The 20,366-nt window shown below is 39.9% G+C and overlaps 1 protein-coding gene across 1 annotated transcript in view; it reads right to left on the bottom strand.

Moving 5' to 3' along the window:
* Window positions 1-11,933, bottom strand: part of fhdc2 (FH2 domain containing 2) — a 28,289-nt gene extending 16,356 nt beyond the window's left edge. The window contains exons 1-3 of the mRNA XM_062045821.1: window positions 11,776-11,933; window positions 6,537-7,035; window positions 6,408-6,469 (exon numbers count right to left, since the gene is read on the bottom strand). Coding sequence (XP_061901805.1) covers window positions 6,408-6,469; window positions 6,537-6,989 — 515 coding nt within the window. The 5' untranslated portion in view covers window positions 6,990-7,035; window positions 11,776-11,933. The remainder of the gene's footprint in view (window positions 1-6,407; window positions 6,470-6,536; window positions 7,036-11,775) is intronic.
* Window positions 11,934-20,366: the final 8,433 nt, after the last annotated feature.

Raw genomic sequence — 20,366 nt, 5'->3', positions numbered from 1 at the left:
CTGCTTTTTATCCATAGATTTATCAGATTTAATTTTGTGTTTAAAGTGTGTCCCTGAGGCCATTTGTGGCCCACAGCTAATGTTTTAAAGGCCCATGGCACATTCTAAAAATACTATTAAAATAAACAAAAACATAACAAAAGTGAAATAAAAAAGCTTAAAGGTTAAATGTAATTTAGAAAAAGTTGCAATGTTGACTAATAAAACAAAGCTGGTTTTTTTTCTTTCAAACTGTCGGATTGCTCAAAACATAATATTTAATCAAAATCAATGTTATTATGAATTATTGACCTATCCAAGGTTCCCATTACTTCACATCAAATATTCCACTAAGAAAAAAATTTTTGGTGGAAGATTTTGCAAATTTGGTAAATAAATAAACAAAAAATGTATATTTTGTTGTTTTCTTACTGTACCGAAAATTAACCGAACCGTGACCTCTAAACCGAGGTACGTACCGAACTGAAATTTTTGTGTACCGTTACACCCCTAGTGTTCATACATTATCAATCACATGAGTTAACTCCTTATTTTTCCACAGCCCTAAAATGAACACTTGGAGTAATAGCTCTCTAAGAGTATCAATCCAAACAGATAGTATGCACATTGCATATAAATAAGAAATAAACACAGATTCAAAAATCACCACAAAGTGCACATCTAAGTAGAAACAACAACTCAAAATAAAGTGGCATACAGAAGTGAAGGCACAAGGAAACATGTTGAAACTCAGTATGTGTGTGGGCTACTCTTTTTAATACAAGCTTTCTCTCTGTTGTACGTGTGAATTAAACAGAAATCCTTTGTGCCGATACACAGACCATAATCTCTCCACCTGTGTCGAACGGAGTGCCTTTCTAGTTACCTTTGTAAATGCGGAACTTCCATTTTTATTCTTCTATTTTATTCTATTACACTGCGCTCACCTGTGCGCTCGTTCTATAGACAAACAACATGTACGCTGTTTTAACTCATGCCACATTTCAACAGGGACTCCAATTGCATTTAGAACAGAAGTCGAATAAGCTCCAGACGGGACTAATGTTTGCTTAAAAAAGAGGCTCTTTTTTACAAGAAGCTTCACCTACAAGTCTTGACACAGTCTGGTTTGGAATAGACATGTTGCCGCCACAACAGCACAATAGTCAACATTTGCACAAACAGGCGTCATTAGCTTTACAATACAACCCAATAGAGCAACAGTGAAAAAAAAAAGAAAAAAGTAATGACATTAGAGGTCACCAGCGAGGTCCCTCACAGTAGGGGGTCACTTAAACAGGAGACACTCCCTGGGGGCCTTAGCAGGTGTCAACTCTGACTCCTAACAAGGGCTTTAAGTGGACACTTCGAGACGTTCAGTCCATCTGCTTAGACCGGACCCTCCCTTAGCACCTGTCTTCTGCAATATCCTCAAGAACCCTACCCATGACTCCCACAACCTCCTGGTAAACACCTTCCACCAAACTTCATGTAGATTGATTTATGGTGCTTTAATTGGTGCCCACCCCCCTCAGGGCACCTTTAAACGCCGCGTCTGTTTCCTGCACCCTTTAGAACTGACGAGACCTCAAGCAAAACCTGCAAAAACCAAAACTGCTAACAGGAGGTTCTACTCAATTAGAGTAATTTCTGTTTTGAGTTTCCAAGTGAGCAGGATTACACAACAACAACTAAGCCAATTTGCCCAAGGGTAGAATAAGGTGAACTTTTTACCCTTTGGAGTTTATTCAATTTTTTTTTTTTTTAATATCTGCTTTGAACATTGGGAGATAAGTAAGACATGACATTTCTTGAAACGCCTTCCGCAAATTCTTGATGTATAATATAATGCACTGAAATGACAAATGGTGCTGATCCAAATATAGTACACCATTTCGGGATGGGCACTTTAGCTTTGAGGGAAAATTAAAACGGTTCATTTTTATTAAGGGAGTCACGATATACAACTTTTTCCCTTCCGATACGATACCAATAATGGAGCCTTTACTATTGTCGGAAACCGGTATTAATCCAATAGTACATACATTTATTGTTTTGTAGTGTGCAATGTTGGAAATAGCTTGAGCAATTGGAATGACTTAGAGAACAATGGCAGGTATGAAAAACACTGACCTCATGACAAATGTATGCGTTTGAAGTGTTAAATCTGTTTTGGCAACACCTAGTAGTCACAGGAATTCATTCAATCGAGGTCATTGCGCAGTAAGTTGAACGATTTGTTACTAATATGCATCTACCTTGTATGGGTAAGTAATATGCAACTAATAATTATTGGATATTTGCTCATATTGACAAATGTGGTGTTTAATTAAGGGCACTCATAATGTATGTCTAGCTTGTGTGCTATTGTGTGCTTAGCTTCTGTGTAGCTGCAAGCTCCTAATAGCCTACGTTTCCTTTTGATAAATTAACTTAAATACAAAAAAAACATCTTGCGTGCTTATTAGAGGACATTTGGACGTTAACTGTCCAGCTTTGCACAAGTAAACACGCTGCAGTATCTGCAATTTTTGATGCAAGCCGATATCATCCGATACTTGCTTTTTGCTGATATCGGACCAATATCCGATATCAATATTGGATCGAGACCCTAATTTAAATTTTTTGGAAAAAATATTTAAATATCACAAAATACTAAGAAAAAAAAAAGTGTTTTATTTTAAGAGTCCTTTATTAACAATTACACATAAAGAGCATAGCTAGTCTTATGTTCTTCTTAAGAAGGGCATTTGGTAAATACTGAAACTACAGCATCTCTGCTGGTTGCAGTTAAGTACTGCACTCCATTTTGAATCAATTGTTTCAACAACGATGAATCAACTATCCATGTATTGCATATATTGAATGTTTTAGTAATTGAGGAATCTATGCATTACTTTGTTCAATTCATTGAGTATTCCGATAAAACACACTTTATAGCCTCAATGCGTATTTTGCTCTCATGTGCACTCTATTGCAGCGGCCGTGCAGAAACTACGTCCGCATATTTAAAGTTCCATGCACTCCATTCTGCACGAATAGTATCCACTTTTATTAGTTACACTCATTTAATTCTTAAAGCAACACAATCACTTACTAAGCAGCACTCAGAGCAGACTCTGCCAAACTGTAAAGTTACAATTGTCAATGCCAACAAAGCAAGTGTGCCTGATAGAAAACACACAAACGTAAAGTATGAGTCCACTTTTTTCAAAATGTGCTCGCTCGATGCCAAATCACATTGGCTTTGCCATAGACATAGTTCTAGAATTAGCGATTTTACATGGCGGTTTCAACACAGGCTGGCACATTCAACTTAATGGCAAAGACTACTTCCTGGCTAAGGCAACACACTGTAGTCTATACACTACTCCCATCTAATGCCTTGAACTGTAACTGCATGCAAAATTTACTATACATAATACAGCAAATACCGAACTAAAAAAACGCTACTTTTTTCCTACACTTTGCACCCTGTGGCTTATAAAACTGTGTGGCTAATTCATGGATTTTTTTTTTTTTTTTGCTAATTGCCAAAACATTTTGTGTTCAATAGTTTTCATTAAAGAGAAATGGTGCCATGTTTTTGGATGAGTTCTCTCCTCACTGCAGGTGCTGCAAACCGAAGATAAAACCGTCCATAACGTTTCTGCTCGAAAGGATTCTTCATCACTCCAAGCAACGTTTGTAAGTCTCACAATTTGACTAAAACAATTCATACTTACTAAACCGTGCCATGTGTGATGTCTGTGGGAGTGCTTTCATGCATATCTGTCTGTGCTATTGTGATGTAATGAAGCTAGCATCATTAGCTCATATGCTAACACGTCCACGAGTGTCTGTGTTAGTATTAAACATACAATGGTATTCTTTTTGAATTGTTCAGTTTCACAAATTCCTCAGTAAATTCACAAAAACGTCGCCGTGGAGTTCTTGAGACTGATGAACTAATTGGAGAGCTAGTTTCCGCTGCTACGATGACTTCTGTTGTGTTTGATCAGCCATTTGGAAACAGTTATGGTGAGCAAATAAACATTTTCAAGATATTTTTGTGTAAATAACTAATTTCACAGCGGTTTATTGTCCGGTGTGGCTAATATATGGAAAAATGTAGGTTTCTTCTCAAATTTAGTGGGTGCGGCTTATATACTGGTGCGCTCTATAGTCCGGAAAATACGATACTTGCAAATGAGACTCAGAAGTGTAATAAATCGAGATATAAGAACTGAACAGCACAGTTATCATAATCAGCTCATTGTTAAATTAAAAATTGATTGTATTAATAAACAATTATTATCTATAAACACACAAAAGTACCAAACATTGGTACTGTTGAGTACTAGTGTCGATTCCCACGTTGATGATTCTCATTTAAAGTAATATTTTCCACACTGTGGCACCTGCCTAATATTGCAAGATACTGTATTTTCCGGACCATAGGACGCACCGGATTATAAGGCTTACTGCCGATGAATAGTCTTTTTTAAAATCTTTTTTCATATATAAGGCGCACCGGATTATAGGCCGCACTAAGGAGTCATATTCCATTCATCCATTTTCTACCGCTTGTCCCTTTCATATTATTATTAGAGATGTCCGATAATGGCTTTTTTGCCGATATCCGATATTCCGATATTGTCCAACTCTTAATTACCGATTCCGATATCAACCGATACCGATATATACAGTCGTGGAATTAACACATTATTATGCCTAATTTTGTTGTGATGCCCCGCTGGATGCATTAAACAATGTAACAAGGTTTTCCAAAATAAATCAACTCAAGTTATGGAAAAAAAATGCCAACATGGCACTGCCATATTTATTATTGAAGTCATCCATCCATCCATTTTCTACCGCTTATTCCCGCTGGAGCCTATCTCAGCTACAATCGGGCGGAAGGCGGGGTACACCCTGGACAAGTCGCCACCTCATCGCAGTTATTGAAGTCACAAAATGCATTATTTTTTTTAACATGCCTCAAAACAGCAGCTTGGAATTTGGGACATGCTCTCCCTGAGAGAGCATGAGGAGGTTGAGGTGGGCGGGGTTGGGGTTGAGGTGGGGGGGTAACGGGGGGTGTATATTGTAGCGTCCCGGAAGAGTTAGTGCTGCAAGGGGTTCTGGGTATTTGTTCTGTTGTATCTATGTTGTGTTACGGTGCGGATGTTCTCCCGAAATGTGTTTGTCATTCTTGTTTGGTGTGGGTTCACAGTGTGGCGCATATTTGTAACAGTGTTAAAGTTGTTTATACGGCCTCCCTCAGTGTGACCTGTATGGCTGTTGACCAAGTATGCCTTGCATTCACTTGTGTGTGTGAAAAGATATTATGTGACTGGGCCGGCACGCAAAGGCAGTGCCTTTAAGGTTTATTGGCGCTCTGTACTTCTCCCTACGTCCGTGTACCACTCCGTACAGCGGCGTTTTAAAAAGTCATAAATGTTACTTTTTGAAACCGTTACCGATAATTTTGAAACCGATATCAATAATTTCCGATATTACATTTTAAAGCATTTATCGACCGATAATATCGGCGGTGTTATTTACGTGGCTCACCTTCGGCAGCGCCTTCTCCCCGTCATCTTTGTTGTAGCGGTGTAGCATGCAAGGACGGGAGTGGAAGAAGTGTCGAAATATGGAGCTAACTGTTTTAATGACATTCAGACTTTACTTAAATCAATAACGGAGCAGCATCTCCTCGTCCAGAAACAACAACGCAGGAAATGTGTCCGGTGAAAAACCGTCCGACCGGAACGCTCTAATAACTAAAGTTCCTTGGGTGAATAATGTAAACTCACTATACCGGTATGTTTTACCGCTCTCATGGCGAGTTTACTGACAGATATAAGTAAGAACTTTACACTACTTTATATTAGAAATGGCAACAGCGGAGGATGAATGTCACATAACAAGAAGATAGAGAAAAAGAAGAAGCTTATCGACTACGTTGTCGGCACGGACTACAAAGACGGACGCGCACAATTGTACAGGATTTATGCAGATCCCAAATACAGATCAGCAGGTACCAGAAGGTAAGAAAAGTTGCTTTTGCGTAAAATTGTGAAACAAAACGCCAGATAATATGTCTTACCTTATACACACACCATAATAATACTCGTATGTTGAAGCACATCAAGCTTCATAGCTTACCAAAGTCATACTAAAACATTTTGATAGATTTTTGAGCGCCGTGTGTAATGTTCTATATTTTCAATGAAACATATCAAATGTTGGTGTTGTTTACTTGAGTCATATTGCCATCATAGTGCAGTCTACACGTATCTCTTATGTTTGACTGCCATCTACTGGTCACACTTATCATTACACCATGTACCAAATAAAATTGCTTCAAGGTCGGTAAGCAAAACCAGAATTATTCCATTCATTAGGCGCAATACGGTAATCGTAAATAATGGAAAATGGCTTACATTTTGAACTGGCGAAGGAATATCCCAATGTTCATACTGCGTTTAGAGTCCAGCAGAGAGATCTGTAATGGAAAAGGTCAGTTAAAGAACACATGCTTCTTTGGCACGAGAGAAGTATACAGAACTGACCTCCTCCGGACTGTCCTGAGGAGTTCTGCAGCGTAGAAGAGCAGACCGCCGTCTCAGCGTGACTGTCCTGTCCTGAGGCTTACTGTCCTTCTGGCTAAACAGTTCATCCAGAGAGTGAAGATCTATGGGAAATTCATCCTCGCCCGGGCTCGCGCCACTCCACACGCTCTTCCTCCCCTCCACCTTCTCTTTGGGGATACACTCCCAGTTGAGCTTCCTAAGCCGACTCCGACTTGCACTGTCCGCCCGGCTCAAAGGCGAGGAAGAAGCGGGTGGAGGCGGCGGCGGAGGTGGAAGCGGTGGCGGCGGCGGAGGTGCCGGAGGAGGTGCCGTCATCGCCGTGCATGAATCCATGGCTTTCACTTGCACAGGAGCGGGGGCGGAGGGGAAGGGAGGCAGCGTTCCATGAAAGGCACCAGTTTCCTTGACGGCCAGAGTCAGGTTAATGTGCATAGGGGCTCTACTTGGACATCTTCTCAAGGTTCAAAGGTTCACCGGTCTAGCAGAAGGCAACAAGAAAGGTCGACTCAGGCAACATTGAGCACAAAAGACGAGAGGAAGTTATGCTTATCAGCCTGCCTTTCCTTTCATTAACTTTAGGCTTCACCTCTGCTTCAACTGTCCGTGCAAGTTCAAGGTGTTTTTTTAGGAGGCTGACAAAAAAATGACTCGTTCTCTGCTGGAAGTGCTTGTTTCATCATGTTCACCTCACATGCATGCAAACGCTCCACACTAAAAAATGTTAGGTTAAAAACAACCCAATTTTAACCCATCCTCGCTGGTTAAAAAGAGTTCAGAAAAGGACTAACCCCTTATTTGAGTTTTTTTAACTCAACATTTTGAGTAAATTTTTTCTACCCAACTTTTGCGTTGAATTATTTAACCAAAAAGTTGAGTTATGATAACTTAATGTTGGGGTTTTCCCAACTAAACTATTGGGTTGAATTATATAACCCAAAAGTTGAGTTATGCTAACTCAATATTGGTTGATTCATAACCCAACTATTGGGTTGAATTTATTCAACACAAAAGCTGAGTAATGCTCACTACAATGTTGGGTTATTTTAAACCCAACTATTGGGTTGTGCAATTTAGTGCTCCTTGACCCAAAAGTTGGTTAGAAATTATACATTTTAATGCTGGTTTGTCCCACTCCTTCCCAACTACTGATCAAAATTATTCTTTTCCATTAAATTATACTCAAAAGCAAGATATGACTGACATTTTTTTATTTTTTTTTCCAGAATTGCCGTGTAGGTCATAAGAGTTGTATACAGCATGCTCAAATATTTTCATGTACCATATTTTTCGGACTATAAGTCGCTCCGGAGTATAAGTCGCACCGGCCGCATAATAAAGAAGGAAAAAAACATATATAAGTCGCACTGGAGTATAAGTCGCATTTTTGGGGGAAATTTATTTGATAAAACCCAACACCAAGAATAGACATTTGAAAGGCAATTTAAAATGTCTAAAGAATAGTGAACAACAGGCTGAATAAGTGTACGTTATATGAGGCATAAATAACCAACTGAGAACGTGCCTGGTATGTTAACGTAACATATTATGGTAAGAGTCATTCAAATAACTATAACATATAGAACATGCTATACGTTTACCAAACAATCTGTCACTCCTAATCGCTAAATCCCATGAAATCTTATACGTCTAGTCTCTTACGTGAATGAGCTAAATAATATTATTTGATATTTTACGGTAATGTGTTAATAATTTCACACATAAGTCGCTCCTGAGTATAAGTCGCACCCCCGGCCAAACTATGAAAAAAACTGCGACTCATAGTCCGAAAAATACGGTACATAAGATGTGTGATTGTAAATAATGTTAATGAGATTAATCCTTAATAAAATTCCCTTTAAGAAAAAAAGTACCTTTTTAATAAACAGAGCCTTTTACCCAAAAATGCGTAACTCATTGTAAAACAACCCAACAATGGTTCATAGTTTTGAAAACCCAGAAATTGAGTTCAATCATCAATCAATCAATCAATCAAAGTTGATTTATATAGCCCTTAATCACAAGTGTCTCAAAGGGCTGCACAAGCCACAACGACATCCTCGGTTAAGATCAGATATATGCTGACAAAAATGACTCCTTCTCTGCTGGAAGTGCTTGTTTCATCATGTTCACCACACACTAAAAAATGTTAGGTTAAAAAGTAACCCAATTTTAACCCAACTGCTGTAGAAAATGGATGGATGGATGGCTCAGAAAAGGACAAACCCCTTATTTGAGTTATTGTAACTCAACATTTTGGGTTAATTTTTTCAACCCAACTTTTGCATTGAATTATTTAACCATAAAGTTGAGGCATGCTAACTCAATGTTGGTTGATTCATAACCCAACTATTGGGTTGAATTTATTGCACATATGAGTGGTCCACCCCAGGTCCCGATTTTGAACAGCTAGCGGCCTCATCTGTGGTCACCTAAAAACCTCTCCACGCCGTTAAAATAATACCCTTATAGCCCAAAAAAGGGATTTCACTTCATAAAAACAACTCCATACTTTAACCCAACACTTGTAACCCATAAATTGGGTTATCAAAATAACCCAGCATTTTTTTTAGTGTTAAGGCAAAAGGATATGCTGACAAAAATTACTCCTTCTCTGCTGGAAGTGCTTGTTTTATCATGTTCACCTCACATGCATGCAAACACCACACACTAAAAAATGTTAGGTTAAAAAATAACCCAATTTTAACCCAACTGCTGTAGAAAATGGATGGATGGATGGATGGCTCAGAAAAGGACAAACCCCTTATTTGAGTTATTTTAACTCAACATTAATTTTTTCAACCCAACTTTTGCGTTGAATTATTTAACCAAAAAGTTGAGGCATGCTAACTCAATGTTGGTTGATTCATAACCCAACTATTGGGTTGAATTTATTGCACAGATGAGTGGTCCACCCCGGGTCCCGACTTTGAACAGCTAGCGCGTCATCTGTGGTCACCTAATAACCTCTCCATGCAGGAGAGGGGTGGCAGCTACAAACCCTGTTTCCATATGAGTTGGGAAATTGTGTTAGATGTAAATATAAACGGAATACAATGATTTACAAATCCTTTTCAACCCATATTCTATTGAATGCACTACAAAGACAAGATATTTGATGTTCAAACTCAATAAACTTTTTTTTTTGCAAATAATAATTAACTTAGAATTTCATGGCTGCAACACATGCCAAAATAGTTGGGAAAGAGCATGTTCACCACTGTGTTACATGGACTTTCCTTTTAACAACACTCAGTAGACGTTTGGGAACTGAGGAGACACATTTTTTAAGCTTCTCAGGTGGAATTCTTTCCCATTCTTGCTTGATGTACAGCTTCAGTTGTTCAACAGTCCGGGGGTCTCCGTTGTGGTATTTTAGGCTTCATAATGCGCTACACATTTTCAATGGGAGACAGGTCTGGACTACAGGCAGGCCAGTCTAGTACCCGCACTCTTTTACTATGATGTAACACGTGGCTTGGCATTGTCTTGCTGAAATAAGCAGGGGCGTCCATGGTAACGTTGCTTGGATGGCAACATATGTTGCTCCAAAACCTGTATGTACCTTTCAGCATTAATGGTGCCTTCACAGATGTGTAAGTTACCCATGTCTTGGGCACTAATACACCCCCATACAATCACAGATGCTGGCTTTTCAACTTTGCGCCTATAACAATCCAGATGGTTCTTTTCCTCTTTGGTCCGGAGGACACGACGTCCACAGTTTCCAAAAACAATTTGAAATGTGGACTCGTCAGACCACAGAACACTTTTCCACTTTGTATCAGTCCATCTTAGATGAGCTCAGGCTCAGCTAAGCCGACGGCGTTTTTGGGTGTTGTTGATAAATGGTTTTCGCCTTGCATAGGAGAGTTTTAACTTGCACTTACAGATAGCGACCAACTGTAGTTACTGGCAGTGGGTTTCTGAAGTGTTCCTGAGCCCATGTGGTGATATCCTTTACACACTGATGTCGCTTGTTGATGCACTACAGCCTGAGGGATCCAAGGTCACGGGCTTAGCTGCTTACGTGCAGTGATTTCTCCAGATTCTCTGAACCCTTTGATGATATTACGGAGCGTAGATGGTGAAATCCCTAAATTCCTTGCAATAGCTGGTTGAGAAAGGTTTTTCTTAAACTGTTCAACAATTTGCTCACGCATTTGTTGACAAAGTGGTGACCCTCGCCCCATCCTTGTTTGTGAATGACTGAGCATTTCATGGAATCTACTTTTATACCCAATCATGGCACCCACCTGTTCCCAATTTGCCTGTTCACCTGTGGGATGTTCCAAATAAGTGTTTGATGAGCATTCCTCAACTTTATCAGTATTTATTGCCACCTTTCCCAACTTCTTTGTCACGTGTTGCTGGCATCAAATTCTAAAGTTAATGATTATTTGCAAAAAAAAAAAATGTTTATCAGTTTGAACATCAAATATGTTGTCTTTGTAGCATATTCAACTGAATATGGGTTGAAAATGATTTGCAAATCATTGTATTCCGTTTATATTTACATCTAACACAATTTCCCAACTCATATGGAAACGGGGTTTGTAAAAAAAAAACTCCCAAAATTTAACCCAACACTCGCAACTCATAAATTGGGTTATCAAAATAACCCAGCATTTGTATTTAGTGTGGAGGCAAAAGTATATGCTGACAAAAATGACTCCTTCTCTGCTGGAAGTGCTTGTTTCATCATGCACACCTCCTCCCTGCTAATTAGAATACATAAAGATGGGAATGGTGATGCAAGGCTAACCACACAATAAAAAAATTAAAAAAGGGTGTAGACTGGCCGATATTATCCTCGTTATGAGAGGTTAACGGCTAAATCCCCGGTTGCACACACTTGTACCGGCAGGTTTAAGCAGGATTAGTAATGCAATTAGGGGGTGACTCACAGGTTTCAGACGCCAGTTTTAAAAAAAGAGTCATTAATTACGACTCGGAGTTTGGGCATGAACACGTCCTCGTATGATGGAGTTGGATATTATTTTCAAACAGGCGGGGAAGTTGTATTTTTGATAAAGCGAAAGTGCGCGAAACTTTTTTAAGAACAGATTTTGGTAACAATTTGACGTATTTGGTGACACTTTACATACAACGTGGATACAACAACTCAACGTGTGTTCATGTAAACTCAATTATGATGACATACAGTTCAGTTAAACGATATCAAGTTGTGCGCACTGGCACTAATAAAGAGTTTTCTTACCTAAAATGAGCGACGACAATTCCCCGGGGGGAAACACTTTACTTCAACATGTCACTGCCGTATTTTTTTACTCCCTCCGTCTTTTGTTGCTTTTCTATCCCGGAGAGCAGCACCACTCAGCCGCTGGAGAGAAGGGTCACTGGCCGCCGGGGACGCGCAGGCGCGCTCTCGCAGGTCTGATATGCCATGATCGAGTCCTCCCAGTTTTTACTCGAGGGGGGCGGAATTTTGGGTTGTCAGGTGGGAGTGCGCAGAGATTAACCCAACTTTTGTCTACATCGGCTGGTAGAAACTTTTACAGTGTGCACAAGCTCCAAAGACGTCGTCAAATACATTTTCAAATCCAGTTTCTCGAGGCATTGGAAACAGTTTCAGGCTATATTGAAGAGAAACTGCAAAAAACAGGCCAACTTTGAATCCAGCATTCAGAGCAGGATGCTACTGTAACAAACAACAAGGCATTCAACCACATTATTTTAATATTTAGCTCACTTTTTATTAATTTTCTTCCTCTTTGGACTTAGACTTAGAAAAACGTTAATGATCCACAAGGGAAATTGTTCCACACAGTAGCTCAGTTACAATGATGGAAAGTGTAAGGATGGAAAGGACCATGCAGGTATAAATAGACTAAATATAGCGATATAAAATATAACATTTATACGTAATATTTGCATAATATATGTAAGGTATAATATATATATACTGATGTATTACATTATGTCTATATCATATATACAATATATAACAATTAGGGGTGTGGGAAAAAATCCATTCGAATTTGAATCACGATTCTCACGTTGTGCGATTCAGAATTGATTCTCATTTTTAAAAAATCGATTTATTTTATTTATTTATTTATTTATTTTTTTTATTTTTTTTTTAAATTAATTAATCCAGCAAAACAATACACAGCAATAACAACAGTATCAATATTAGTTACAATTTCAACATAGCAGTGATTAAAAATCCCTCATTGACATTATCATTAGACATTTATAAAAATTAAAAAAATTAACAATAGTGTCACGGTGGCTTACACTTGCATCGCATCTCATAAGCTTGACAACACACTGTGTCCAATATTTTCACAAAGATAAAATAAGTCATATTTTTGGTACATTTAATAGTTAAAACACATTTACATTATTGCAATCAGTTGATAAAACATTGTCCTTCACAATTATAAAAGCTTTTTACAAAAATCCACTACTCTGATTGCATGTCAGCAGACTGGGGTAGATCCTGCTGAAATCCTATGTATTTAATGACTAGAGAATAATTTTGAATCAGGAAAAAAATCGTTTTTGAATCGAGAATCGTGTTGAATCGAAAAAAAAAATTGATTTTGAATCGAATCGTGACCCCAAGAATCGATATTGAATCGAATCGTGGGACACCCAAAGATTCACAGCCCTAATAACAATTACCATGTACAATATTCAATATTACAGTATATGTGACAGCTGCAGCATACAATAGAGAGTAAATCCAGCAGAAAATAGAAAATAGACATTAGAAACAAAGAGAAGTAGCTAACATAGAAGGTGTCAGGTAATAGACAGATATCATCTATTGCTGTATGGCGAGTGATTATACAGCTGGATGGAGTGCGGAATGAAGGAGTTCTTGAATGGAACACTGTGGGAACGAATCTGAAGGAGCCTGTTGGAGTGTGAACTCAGCTGTCCCTCAATTGTCTGGTGGAGTGGGGGGGCAGGATTGTCCATGATGGCCAGCAGTTTGTCCAGTGTCCTCCTATCCCTCACTGACACAAACGCCTCCAACTGCGTGCCAATAGTTTGGCTGGCTTTCCGGATCAGTTTGTCAATCCGGTTTGAGTCCCTGTTGCTGGTGCTGCTGCCCCAACAAACCATTGCAAAGTACAGGGCACTGGCCACAACAGACTGATAAAATATCTCCAACAGCTTGCTGCACACATTAAAGGGCCTAAGCGTACTCAGGAAAAAGAGTCTGCTCATACCCTTCTTGTAAACAGCTTTGCAGTTGTCCTTCCAGTCCAGTCTGCTGTTCAAGTGGACTCCCAGGTACTTGTACTGCCCCACTACTGCCACCTCCCGGCCCTGGATCTTGATGGGCTCCACCATTTGAAGTATAAATTAAATGGTGGATCTTAACGTTAAATCTAAATGCTGAATATAAATGCTGAATCTAAATGTTAAGTCTAAATGTTAGATTTGCATACTAAAACTAAATGGTAATCTAAATGTTAAATCTAAACATTAGATCTGAACGTTAAAGGTTATCGTGCAAAACCAACTTTTCTGTTACGTGCGGTGGAGAAGGAGACGGCACTGAGACAGGGACGTCGCTTAGCCTTAGGCGTGTTTATTAAGATAATGACATGCGCAAGTAATCCAAATACGTATGGTGTGACTATGGGTTGGGTTTAGCGGAGTGTTACCAGGAGTTGTTGAAGGTGCGTGTTGAGGAAGGTGCGGAAGCAGGCCTGGCCCTAACCAATCTGGCGCCCTAGGCAAGATTTTAGGTGGCGCCCCCCCACATCGGCAGTGAATTGTATATACTCACAAGAAACTGAATAGCTTTGTCTTTGACCTTTTTTTTTACTTAAAGAAAGCAAATTAACATATTATATAAGAATGTTATGTTATGATTATCTTTAACCGAATCACAGCAGTGTTCTAATTAAAAAACAGCATTCCCTCTCATGTGATATTGCTTAATTAACATTAATGATGTGCACTTTAACAACTAGGCTTACAACTATACCTAATATATAAAGGGGTGGAAAAGTGACTATTACCTGCAGGGCAAACATTAGCTAACCAGAAGGCAATAACAATGTAAACAAAAAACACCTGCTTAAAAGATCTAATACAAATGTCCCTGAGGAATGTAAGGTGGGAGTATTGTAATTACCTAACGTTACATTATTATTTTCCATAACAATTTAGCCCCCTCCACAATATTAACCCGACGTTAAAACAGAACTAGCTATTTATTGATTAGCAATTGCCGAATCATGTAGCATTAGCTTAATGCTAAAAAGCCAGGTTACTATCACATTCTGTAACAGACAAATAATTTCATGTAGGCTAACTTTACCTACCTGCTACCTCTGTCTTTTTCTCGTTTCTCCTCCTCTTCTTTTCCATTTTTTCTTCCCTGGGCACCTGACAGTTTTGGCCGTTTTGATATCTTGTGTTGACTTTTTTATGTGGTGACGTCCAAAAAGAGTCATGATACGGGATGGGAGGGGTCGCACCGTGCGGGGGGGGGGGGGGGGGAATGTTGTAACAAATAATATTTCTATTAAATAGGCTTTACTTTGCATTTTAATTAGCGTGGAATTATTTTTTGTATTTAGAAATAATAGTACCAACTTTTTTTTTTTTTTCCTCCAACATTTTTGGCACTGGCGTGGCGCCCCCTGATGGACGGCGCCCTTAGCATTTGCCTATACGGCCTATGCCATGGGCCGGCCCTGTGCGGAAGTCCAGAAGGAGCAAGGCAGGTACGGAGGTCCGTGGGCAAGCAAGAGGTCAAGGGCCGGAGCGAGATGTCAGAGTCCGTGTCCAGGCGAGGGGTTCGAGATCCGGGAAGGCAGCAAGAAGACCGGAGGGAAACCGGGGGAGATGAAATGCACAGCTCGCATCCAGGGAACGAAGAAGAGCTGCAGGGTGACGACACAGGACACAAGACGATGAGCACGGAGGGGAAACACAAAGAGCAAGGAAGCACATAGGCGAGGAGAGCTAGAGACGTGCAGGGCTTACTGTACGAGACAAGTAGCTACGTTCTGGCACTGGAACGCAGGATTCGCTGGCTTATGAAGGATGTAGAGCTTTCATCAGTGGCAGGTGTGTAGATTGCTGATTGTGTGCGGGAGAGGAACGCCTGTGGGCGTGTCCCGAGGCGCGCTCAGAGGAGCACACAGCAGACTGTGAAAACGTGTTAGCATATTAGCTAATGCCCACAACGCTCGCTTGATTACATTACGATAGCGCGTACAAATATGCAGGAAAACACTCCTACAGGGACAGTTTAAGTAAGTATAAATTGTTTTAGTTATATTATAACACTTTTTATTTTATTTTTATTTTATTTATTTGCCCAAGGCAAAATCTAAATGTTAATCTAAATTGTAAATCTAAACATTAGATCTCAATCAATCAATCAATCAATCAAAGTTTACTTATATAGCCCTAAATCACGAGTGTCTCAATGGGCTGCACAAAGTGGACCCCGACTTAAACAAGTTTAAAAACTTATTCGGGTGTTACCATTTAGTGGTCAATTGTACGGAATATGTACTGTACTGTGCAATCTACTAATAAAAGTCTCAATCCCCCCACATCTGCGGTCCCCTTCAAGGTTTCTCATTGTCCCATTGGGTTGAGTTTTTCCTTACCCTGATGTGGGATCTGAGCCGAGGATGCCGTTGTGGCTTGTGCAGCCCTTTGAGACACTCGTGATTTAGGGCTATATGAGTAAACATTGATTGATTGATTGATTGACAGTAGCTGTGTTGGTCACAAACCTTCTGTCACTGAGAAAAAAGTTGACTCAGTGGGTAGTTGTAGTCAAATCTGTTTGCTTACTTCTCGCCTTCTCCACATGACGTGGATAACTCTGCTTCATCTTTCTAAAAACCTCTCATTATCGCGGCAACGAGTTTGATCTGATTTGTCTTCCGGAGTCAAGTCTGCGACATTTGCAGTACTGTACCATGGAATAGTCCATTGCCTGTCCAAAGGATCATGATTGACAAAGCCTTGCGATGAATTTTGAAGGACACAGATTCAGGCAAAAAATGTATAGAATAAAATAGAATAGACTTTATTAGGGACCGAGTCCCTTTGGGACAGAGGACCCTATTGTATTTCTAGCGTTTTATTATTATACCTCCGCCTCTTTGAGCTGTAATTTGACCCCTTTAACATGCTTCAAAACTCACCAAATTGGACACACACATCAGGACTGGCGAAAATTGCGACCTAATCAAAAAACCAAACCCCAAAATTCAAAATTGCGCCCCCTAGGAAGAAAACACAGACAAAACTGCCTGTAACTCCCAGTAGGAATGTCGTACAGACATGAAACAAAAACCTCTATGTAGGTCTCACTTAGACCTATGTTTCATACACTGACAACCCACAGCAAAAATCAACAGGAAGTTTGCAATCCCCCCTTCAATACAAAAGTCGTGTAAAAACAGTCACCTTTTTTTCAAACATTATCTCCTCTGAGCGCATTTGTCGTGTTGGCTTCAAATTAGCACAGGAGAGAGACTGAACCCTTCTGATTAAAAGTTGATGAAAGAGTATTAATTACTGCTGCGGTTTGGATTTTATGAGCCCTCAAAGTCGGTCCCGCCCATCGCTGCTTGCAGCTTTAATTGTCATTATATTTGCATATAACGAGATTAAGGACTCCAACTTAAGGTGCGGTAGTGGGAACAAATATGGGATAAAAATAAATTACACAAGAAGTAATCAAGATAAAACTAAGAATTGAAATAAATAGACTACTATTCCATAAAAATAATAAGCAATCCTGTACAATATACAAAACAATATACAAAATACTGTACAATATACAGAACAAGACAAGAGTACCGGAGTGTCAGATGTATTGCACTCGAAAGGTAATATTGGACAGCAGGGTGTTAGGGTAGGATATTGTATAGATATCTATAGACATACACTATCGTTCAAAAGTTTGGGGTCACATTGAAATGTCCTTATTTTTGAAGGAAAAGCACTGTACTTTTCAATGAAGATAACTTTAAACTAGTCTTAACTTTAAAGAAATACACTCTATACATTGCTAATGTGGTAAATGACCATTCTAGCTGCAAATGTCTGGTTTTTGGTGCAATATCTACATAGGTGTATAGAGGCCCATTTCCAGCAACTATCACTCCAGTGTTCTAATGGTACAATGTGTTTGCTCATTGGCTCAGAAGGCTAATTGATGATTAGAAAACCCTTGTGCAATCATGTTCACACATCTGAAAACAGTTTAGCTCGTTACAGAAGCTACAAAACTGACCTTCCTTTGAGCAGATTGAGTTTCTGGAGCATCACATTTGTGGGGTCAATTAAACGCTCAAAATGGCCAGAAAAAGAGAACTTTCATCTGAAACTCGACAGTCTATTCTTGTTCTTAGAAGTGAAGGCTATTCCACAAAATTGTTTGGGTGACCCCAAACTTTTGAACGGTAGTGTATATATATAAGAATCGAAAAAAGATGTCGATCATACAGTATATGCGATATCGGCTTAGTAACACTGACAAGTAACACTGGTAGACGGGAACTTGGCATTGACAGGATGTGGAAATAAGCGCGGGATTGACTGAAGCCTGTTCTTCTGTATATAATGACTAGCAAAAGTACATTCTCTCAATGCTCATTTTTGCCAAGTCTTGCAAATAGTGCATGAAAGAGCTCTGAATAATGTCAATGGTAATATTGGTTACACGTGAGCCTCTGTTGTCATTGAGGCAAGCAGTGCTGTGATCTGGTGCTGCTGCTGAAGACCTTGATCATGCTAAGAAATATATCCTGCTGAGAACCCGAGAGCAGGAGTGGATGGCTCTCAGACATGGGAACACATATCCACATCTCCACCGCGACCCACCATCAGTTCGGGGAAAAGATAGCACGGGTGAAAGGCAAGAGGCTAGAAGTTGCAAGGCGGTGCTGAAATAGCCCAGGTGCTGGCAGGTGGACCCGTTGCATTAACCTTTCATCCCCTCCCCGCCCCCCGTTCTATATCACCTAGCGCCGCTGAATCCATCTCAGGTAGCCTCCTTCATAGGCTCCGCTGACAAGTACATGTCATCGCCTCTTGGGCTGAAGTAATTAGGAGGTTACGACCCTGCAGATCTGGCTATTGTTGTTGCTGTGCAGCGAGGCATGTTGTAGTGTAGCCGTGCCAGAACAAACTTCTCTCAGGAAACTTCATTTTCTATTCAGTCAGACACGACGTCCCAGCATACAGCGCACTTCCCAGAATGCACGGAAATGCCACTGTTGACAGACAGCTGCTTTATAGTCCAAGACTGCACTATTTCACCTCGTACGCCCGCACTCGTGTATAACTGGCACGGTGGCAGGGGTCAGTGAGGAAGGGATTTTTAAACTTGGCATCCGTCACTTTGCCTAACAGTGAGCTGTAGAGAATGTGCATGAAAGTGTTCATGTGTAAGATTTCTGTGGGAGCCTCATGGTTTTTTTTTATATTGCAATTCATGAAACCTTGTAATTTATAGTAGGGCTCTTTTTTCCCTCAAACGTCAAACCATAGCCTTCTATCTGCATCTGAGATTTGATACATCCATACACTTGGGTAAAACAGAATCCATCCTGTTTGGGTCCCACATCAACCTCAAGAAAGTCAACGACTTCACCATAAAAGTGGGTGACATTGTTATCACCAGGAAAGATGAGGTCACCTACCTAGGTTCCATTCTAGAGGCTAACCTTTCCTGTGATAAAATGGCAACCAAGGTGATCAAAAAGGTTAACCAACGAATGAGATTTCTCTACAGAATCTCCTCTCTGGTCAACAAAAGCACCTTGAGGATTCTGGCGGGAACTCTCGTTCAACCCTTTTTCGATTACGCATGCACCTCCTGGTACCCTAGCACCTCCAAAACCCTCAAATCTAAACTCCAAACATCTCAGAACAAGCTAGTCAGGTTACTTCTAGACCTCCACCCCAGATCCCACCTCACTCCTACCCACTTCTCTAAAGTGGGCTGGCTCAAGGTGGAGGACAGAGTTAAACAACTTGCACTGAGCCTAGTCTATAAAATCCGCTACACCTCCCTGATACCGAAGTACATGTTAAAAACTACTTCCTTAACGTAAATGACCGCCATAACCACAACACCAGGGGGAGCTCCACTAACCACGTTAAACCCAGATTCCGAACTAACAAAGGTCTTAACTCATTCTCTTTCTATGCCACATCAATGTGGAATGCGCTCCCAACAGGTATAAAAGAAAGGGCATCTCTATCCTCCTTCAAAACCGCAATAAAAGTTCACCTCCAGGCAGCTACAACCCTAAACTAACACCCTCCCCGGATTGCTAATAATCAAATGTAAACAATCAAATGCAGATACTTTTTCTTATGCCTTCTGATCTCTCTCTCTCTCTCTCTCTCTATGTCCACTACTTGATGTCCATATCCTACCCCCCCTCCACACCCCTGATTGTAAATAATGTAAATAATTCATTGTGATTATCTTGTGTGATGACTGTATTATGATGATAGTATATATGATAGTATATATCTGTATCATGAATCAATTTAAGTGGACCCCGACTTAAACAAGTTGAAAAACGTATTCGGGTGTTACCATTTAGTGGTCAATTGTACGGAATATGTACTTCACTGTGCAACCTACTAATTAAAGTCTCAATCAATCAATCAATAACCAAAATTTGATACGTAAAGATTGTTGTTGTGAGGAAGTTTTATGCAACATTTTCACCCAATGTTGACTTAGATTAGGACTGTATTGCACTGCAAACTAATTCTTATTCGGTTCCCTCTTGCAGGCTTGATCTGGCTCCAAAATGTACAGTTGAATGC

The sequence above is a fragment of the Entelurus aequoreus genome, linkage group LG04 (assembly GCF_033978785.1).
Source record: "Entelurus aequoreus isolate RoL-2023_Sb linkage group LG04, RoL_Eaeq_v1.1, whole genome shotgun sequence".
Classification (NCBI taxonomy): Eukaryota; Metazoa; Chordata; class Actinopteri; order Syngnathiformes; family Syngnathidae; genus Entelurus; species Entelurus aequoreus.
Note: the sequence above shows the minus strand (reverse complement) of the source record. Positions and strands in the feature narration are given on the sequence as shown.